The following is a 7,012-nucleotide window of genomic DNA, read 5'->3' on the forward strand; positions in this document are numbered from 1 at the left end:
TCATTAAAACCCATTCCGTGCAAAATACATATTCTAATTTATATATAGAAAGGGATTTACTAATTTTAGAAGATAAAAAATATAATTTAGTCTATATAATAATTATTTTAAAACGTATTAAAAAATAATTTATAACTGATTCACAGTATAAAAAGTGTATACTGATTGTGTAATAATTTAAACTCGTTAAAACAATCCTAGTTGAAGAATTCAAAAAAAATCCTGGTTGTACACATCTCAACTGTTAAAATAATTGTTTTCCTGACTGAAATTTTGTTCTCAGCCTTATCATTAATTATTATCTAAATTAATGGCAGATGCTAGTACCCAGGTCAACATAATAATGGAATAAAAAAATGCAATTTATACTTCGTACGTAATTTTCCTTCTGACAACTACATATTGACCATTACGTAGTTAATACGGCATTTGTTGCAAAACCAGAACATAAAACAATTTGCTAAAGATATCATGTTGACTAAACTACTGCATAAAACACAAGGGACTTTGTCAGTATTGCATCATAAAATTTAAATAAACTTTAACCTATAGTCATATATGCTTATCATAAATCAAGTAATTGCATCGATAAAGAAAAGAAAGCAAAAATCCTATAAGACTGTTTATAAAATGACACTTTACAAGTTCCCTTTGCATATATATAAGGCTTCAAAAGAACCTAGTAATTACAGCTTTGCCTAACCTGTAACCACTCCCTTGTATTACTGAAAAGATGAAACTATATCATATGAAGTATGGCCATCCTGTAAATACTTTATTCTTTCCTTTTTCCTTTCTTTCATGTACAAATGCCACATCCAATGGACTTGTATGAATCTAACAACTATGAGTTCAACATAAAGCTATAATGGTGCAACTCAACCATGTTTAATGCAGCCCTTTGCTCATTGTTTAGGGCCTTTCTTTTCAGACTTGGAATTATCATCTTGAGATTGAGACTGACCATCTTGAGCCTGAGAATTAGACCTATGATGATAGTAATTTTTGGCATTCTGAATGGCTTCCCCAAGTTCTATGTACATCTTGACACAAGACCCAGAAAAATTATTTAATTGACCAAGAAACCCAAGAAGGCTTGTGCGAAATCGATCAAAACTTGAATCCCAGTCCTCTGATGCATCATCTCCCAATAGATTACGCGATGATTCACCGCGGACATGAGCAGTCCAAGATGTCATATGGGGGAGATTTGTGTTTTTACCCTGATTCTCATGACGCGGTAAGAATCGGGCAGTTTCACATTCTAAACTCCTCATGGAATTCAAAACATCCTGGATTGGTAATTCACCAAGCTTTTCCAACCAGATTTCACAGGTAGCGTATATGGGAGGACCATACATTCTTAGGAGTGGACGTTGGGGTCTCTTTTTCTTGGTTGATTTTTGTTTAAGAGAAACACATTTGTACAGCCACCCATTTATGGCATCCAGATAGGACTTCTGAGCTATAATCCATTTGGTAAAACTTGAGGATAGACAATGGAGCTCACTTTCAAGATAGGAAGTGATTTGTCTACGTAACTCAGAGTGGGTGAAGCTTATACCGTGACTGTTGTTATTGGCCGTTGACATTATCTGGAACTGAAGCTTGTGGCACTCAAACATCGCTCCCCACATCCGACTTAACCTGCCATCAATGCAAAATAGAAACATAAGCAAAAAAGAAAGCAATGATTTCATATTTATAGACACAAGAAAATTAACATGTATAAATCATTTGCTTCATGCATAAGAAAATGCAAATGTTTATAGACAACATCAGTAAGTTACTAGGACACAAATCATTTGACAGAGACTAGCAGAAATGAGATAAAGAAAGTCATGTCCTTTGCACATAATAATATTAACAGAGATGACCTTGATAGGAGACCAATGATTAAGAGAGTGTATGTAAGCCACAGAGGGGGAACCTCAATTGTAACAGAATGGTCTGAATAGTCTTTAAATAGGGGAAGGAAAGGGTGTTAGAGGAAGGTAGGCAGTTATTCAGAAGTTGTTAAGAGAGTAGAGGTCTCTCAAATACCTCATTGTATTTGTCTGGTTGTTTTGATCAGGAGGATTACTCAATAATACAGAAAGGCTTGTGTCTAAATTCTTTTCAATCTGTTTAATCTTTCTTAAATCTTACTATGCTATCAGTTGGAACCTATCAACTGGTATCTAAACAGGACCATCCAGCCACAAAATTGATGGTTCACAAAAAGATGTACGCAAGAATCAAAGCTTTGGAGTGAGAACTTCATGAATTGGAGGAAAGAATGCAAGCTTCGCTGCAACAAATGGAAGATCGCCTGTTGCAAAGAATCTGCAAAATCTTGGGTAATTGAGGGAAATCCTAGTCCACGGGCAAACTACGATAATAGTGCAACTCATGGGGGGAAAAACAATGGGAACGCTAAAACCACAGGAAACACACATGGGAAAAACTTGAATCAAGGAGGCAGTGACAATTCCAACCACATCAACGAGTTCAAAGGTTGAGGAAAAATTCAGGAAAATTGAATTACCCATTTTTGAAAGAGAGCATATACTTTGTTGGATAGGACGAATTGAGAGGTACTTTCTCTTGAGAAGCATCAACTAATAGGAAAAAATGGAAGCCGTTATGGTGGCAATGTATGGAGGCCCTTTCTTGGTTACAATGGTGGGAATCTTGCACCAAGAATCTCACATAGGGGAATTTAAAGAAGCAATCTTGAAAAGATTTCAACCAACAATGGTGAAGAATTCATTCAAAATCTTTTGGGGTTGAAGCAAGAAGGTACAGTGAGGGTATAGGAGACAATTTAAGGTATTGGTAAGCCCGTTAAAGATCAACCAGCCAGAGTACCTAAGTGGAATTTTTGCCAACGATTTCGAGGAGGAGATTTGGGCAGATGTGAGGATTCACAGACCATCTTCATTGAAGGAGATGATGGACATCGCATTAATAATTAAGAAAGGAATGGAATCATCAACAAGAAGAGTGGGTATTTCCAACATAGTATCCAATTCCATAATTAAGGTGGGGGAAGTCAAAAAACAAGTCAGCCAACAAAAGGTTGCATTAGTTTGGGTTGCATGCGTACAACAGAACTGGTAGGTTTCAATCAGTTGATGGAGGGAACAAGGAGGGAATACAACATAGAGCAAGTGTAGAAGAGAGGAGTAAAGTTTCCAATGGATCTAGGCGACTTCCTAATGAGTAGTATCATGAAAAGATGAGGAAAGGTCTTTGTTTTCATGTAATGAGAAGTATCCTACACATGTATGCAAAAACAAATTGCTTAAGATCATGATTATGGAAGATGGTGATGGAGAGATGGAGATTGTTTGGGATGTGGGTTCAGCTCACTCATGGTAAACAGTTGAAGATATTCAGCATCAAATTCCAGATTTTCACATTGAGGACAATGTAAAAGTTTTAGGGGGGAATATTTTTAGGAGACCAATGATTAAGGTGTATGTAATGCATGGAGGGGGAAACGATTGTAACTGAATGGTCTGAATAGTCTTTAAATAGCGAAGGAAAGGGTGTTAGTGGAAGGTAGGAAGTTATTCAGAAGTTGTTGAGAGTAGAGGTCTCTCAAATCCCTCATTGTATTTCTCTAGTTGTTTTGATCAAGAGGATTACTCAATAATACAAAAGGCTCGTGCCTAAATTATTTTCAATTTGTTCAGTCTTTCTTAAATCTTTCTATCATATCTGTTGGAACCTATCAGACCTATTTAATTGAAAGTGTATTTCAGTTGCGTGAACCAGACCCAGAACGACAATCACAATAAACAAAAACTCGATCTCTACTATATTTATTTCTTCAAAAAGTTCTGTTTATTAAAGGCACACTGAATTGCTTGTTTTCAGGTGGTGCTCCTCTCATCTCAGTCTCAAAATATACTGTAATATAAATATAACACAAGACAGAATGAATAAAGAGCCTTAGTAAAACAAGAGGAATCAATAGAATCATACCCTTCAATCAACTCCTCAAGTTGAGGCTGAAGCTCTTTGTCCCGCAATTCCTCAATCCTCTTTGATACAGAGTCTATCCTAAGAATTGCAACTCTAATTCTTGAATGCAGATCCTTGACTACAGCCCGCATTTTATCAATTGTAGAAGTCTTTTCTCCTTTTGATTCCAGATGCTGTAAGATTTTACACTTCATGTCATATTCCTTTCTGATCATCCCACTAGCCTGCAATTAGCAGAAATAGGTTGACAATCTATCAAATTCAAAACCGATTGAGAACAATATAAAAGGAACCAGAACTAATCTTGATAGACACAAATCTTTCATAAGACTCCATGTGATTGGGATTCAGATTCTGTGGTCTGTGCATACCCAAAACCATTAATCTCACAGATGCATAAAAGATAAAAATCAGGATGTGTAAAATGAATAATAACAAATCATCCATTGTTGAAGTTTAAGGTTCCACAATATGAAAGAGGAAAAAGGTCAAATTTAATTTGCTCTAGCTTCATATGCTCAGCCGACTGTTTTCCACTTAACCTCCAAAATCACACTCTGCATCCCAAAAGCTAAGCCACCCCTACTGCTCCCGTCTATCCTGTCTGTTAAGTTTTCACTCACATTTGCCATGAATTTTAGAAAATAGAAATATTGCCTTGCCTAGTTAGTGTCGGACAAGCCAAGCCAAGGGATTTTAAAAAATTCAAAAGGATATGTATTACAAGAGTTTGATGTGTGTGTGATATAGTTCTTAGATCACTAACCAAAGCTCCATATTTGGATCATATCAACACCCTCTTCAAATTTTGATCTCACAAATATCCTGGTTCTACATGATTTGATGTAACTAAACATTCTTTAAAGGGAAAATTTTTATTTATTATACCTACGATGTCAACATCAGAAGAACTTGGCTGACTAGATACTAAAATCATGTCATGAAGTAACTGCTTAATCTAACTCTGTAAGCATGCTCACTCATCAAGGATAGACAGGCCTGATATTCTATACTATCTATTTTTTGGTCCACCATCCACAACTATGTAAACATTTCCAACAAAACAACAAATTTACAAAGAAAAGCCCCTTCTTCCACAGTTCAAAGCCAAGGAAATGACAGCAGGAGTTAGATAAAGCTATATTTGGATGAAACAACAAATATTTGGATGCAGTGATGGTATGTTGCATATATGAAAACATTGACATTGATGCTGTTACCATTTGGAATCTTGGATAAGCTTTTATAATGTGATGTGCACACCAAATGTTGTATAAAGCTATATAGGATAGCATATTGTTGCTAATGTGCCAAACAATTCTATCTAGGGTGCCAAACAAGTCATAAAGAATGAAAAGCTACCAAACATGGTAATAATTGCATGTACCTTGTGTGTGTGTAAAATTAAAGCTGTATCAAACCAATGAATTGTTTCACTGAGAAACAGTTGATATCCTTTATTCTACCATGGCATGTACCTTATGGCTTAAACTAATTGTTAATGTAACAACTTCAGAGCTTAGTCTGATATACAAACCAAGATATCTGCAACAACCTACTATCAAAACATAACATACCCAACATAAAATAAAGTTCTGTAATTGTTCCTAAGAAATACACAGTATACAGTACCTTGACTTCATCATAGAGCTTCCTTTCCCATGCATATAATCTATCCAAGGTTGATACATGACTTCCAGAGATCATGCAGAAATTATCAAAAAGATTATTTGTAAGGTCCTCAATATCATCTTTTGTGTTTGCTCCAGGAGGGTTTCTGGATGAAGAGGACAGAGATGACATTGTCCTATGCCAAGTTAAGTACTTGACCGAGTTTTGAGCAGGTTCTAAGAAGATGTAGTGAAAAAAGAAAAAAAATTAGCAATAGGATTCCAGAAACAGCTTTCAACAAACAGCAATCATATAGATAAAGAGAATTTGAAAAGCTTCTAATCTCACAGTTCATTGGAAAGTTGTTAAATACTGAGATAAGCACAAAAAATATTAGAAATGTAAAACATATTAACAATTTAAATGGGCCAGACCAACTACTAATGAAATTCAATATAAACTTCCAATAATTTCATGCACAATTCCAACAATACAAAGATTTAGTAAGAAGATAGGGCATATATGTGCTCCAAAGGAACAAGCCTGAACCAAAAGTCTGACTGATCAACACAAGATGATCTGCAAACTGCAAAGTCCTAGTAACATGAGAGATCAAAAGCAAAAGTGCTATGGAAAATACCTTCTGGAAGTTGACTTGGGTCTTTCCCACATGAGAAACATGCCTTCAAATATGATAATGTCACCGATCGATCTGTTACAATAAGAATTATCATATTTCAACTTTAAAGCAATTAATCTTTAAGTGAATTACATAGTAATGTAAAGAAACTTCCATAAACATCTTTGAAAATGAAATTTTATTTTCAACCCAAAGAAAACAAAATATCTAGTCCAACGAAAGTACCATGACCCCAATTATGGACATTTATGCAGAATCTGCTTAGCCTATAGCGTAAAATCCCTTTTATTTTTTCACTAAGTGTCCATACAGCATATCTTATGTAGTCTACACAAGTGACATATACTATAAACCATAAATAAAAACACAGCATGCCATATAAAACTTCATTTTTATTTTATTTGTACACTTCTATTAATGGATTTTGATAGCTCTCATGTGACTTTTTCACATGACTAAAGAGTGATGAACAGAGACCCTGCACAAGGCCATAAATTCTGACATGTCCGGGATCTTTGTCACTATTCATATCGACATGATCTTGTCAAGTCAATAACTCATGAGAAAGATCCAAATCCTCCTAAAAGCTGCTAAAATTTAACATTAACCTAGCACAACGACATATGGAGATTAGAGATAGAAAAATTACTTTCTTTTGCTGGAAATAGAGGATGAATTTGCAGCTTATTTGCTCCAAGCATTCTTGGAACTTCTTTACCAGATTCAGAGGCTTTCAAAAAGAGGAGTTCAATATCTTTCATGCATGAAAAGAAATCCTTAGGAACAACT

General features: G+C 35.2%; 1 protein-coding gene across 1 annotated transcript; it reads right to left on the reverse strand.

Annotated features, from left to right (window-relative positions):
• Window positions 1-506: 506 nt before the first annotated feature.
• On the reverse strand, window positions 507-7,006 carry LOC109812443 (protein ROLLING AND ERECT LEAF 2). Its single transcript, XM_083068139.1, has 5 exons — window positions 6,873-7,006; window positions 6,224-6,295; window positions 5,605-5,819; window positions 3,973-4,196; window positions 507-1,647 (listed from the first exon to the last, which is right to left on the reverse strand). The coding sequence occupies exons 1-5, from the start codon at window positions 6,982-6,984 to the stop codon at window positions 906-908; spliced, it is 1,365 nt and encodes a 454-aa protein (XP_082924265.1). The 5' UTR covers window positions 6,985-7,006; the 3' UTR covers window positions 507-905.
• Window positions 7,007-7,012: the final 6 nt, after the last annotated feature.

This window comes from Cajanus cajan, chromosome 2 (genome assembly GCF_000230855.2).
Source record: "Cajanus cajan strain Asha chromosome 2, NIPB_CcT2T_4, whole genome shotgun sequence".
Taxonomy (NCBI): Eukaryota; Viridiplantae; Streptophyta; class Magnoliopsida; order Fabales; family Fabaceae; genus Cajanus; species Cajanus cajan.

Bases quoted from the DNA above. Each gene is read 5' to 3' on its own strand.
- LOC109812443 (XM_083068139.1), bottom strand. From the start codon at position 6,984: ATGAAAGATATTGAACTCCTCTTTTTGAAAGCCTCTGAATCTGGTAAA. The intron at 5,820-6,223 runs GTATTTTCCATA...ACATCTTCTTAG, and splicing joins CCCAAGTCAACTTCCAGAAG to AACCTGCTCAAAACTCGGTC. The intron at 1,648-3,972 runs GTATGATTCTAT...CATTGATGGCAG, and splicing joins CTTGAGGAGTTGATTGAAGG to GTTAAGTCGGATGTGGGGAG.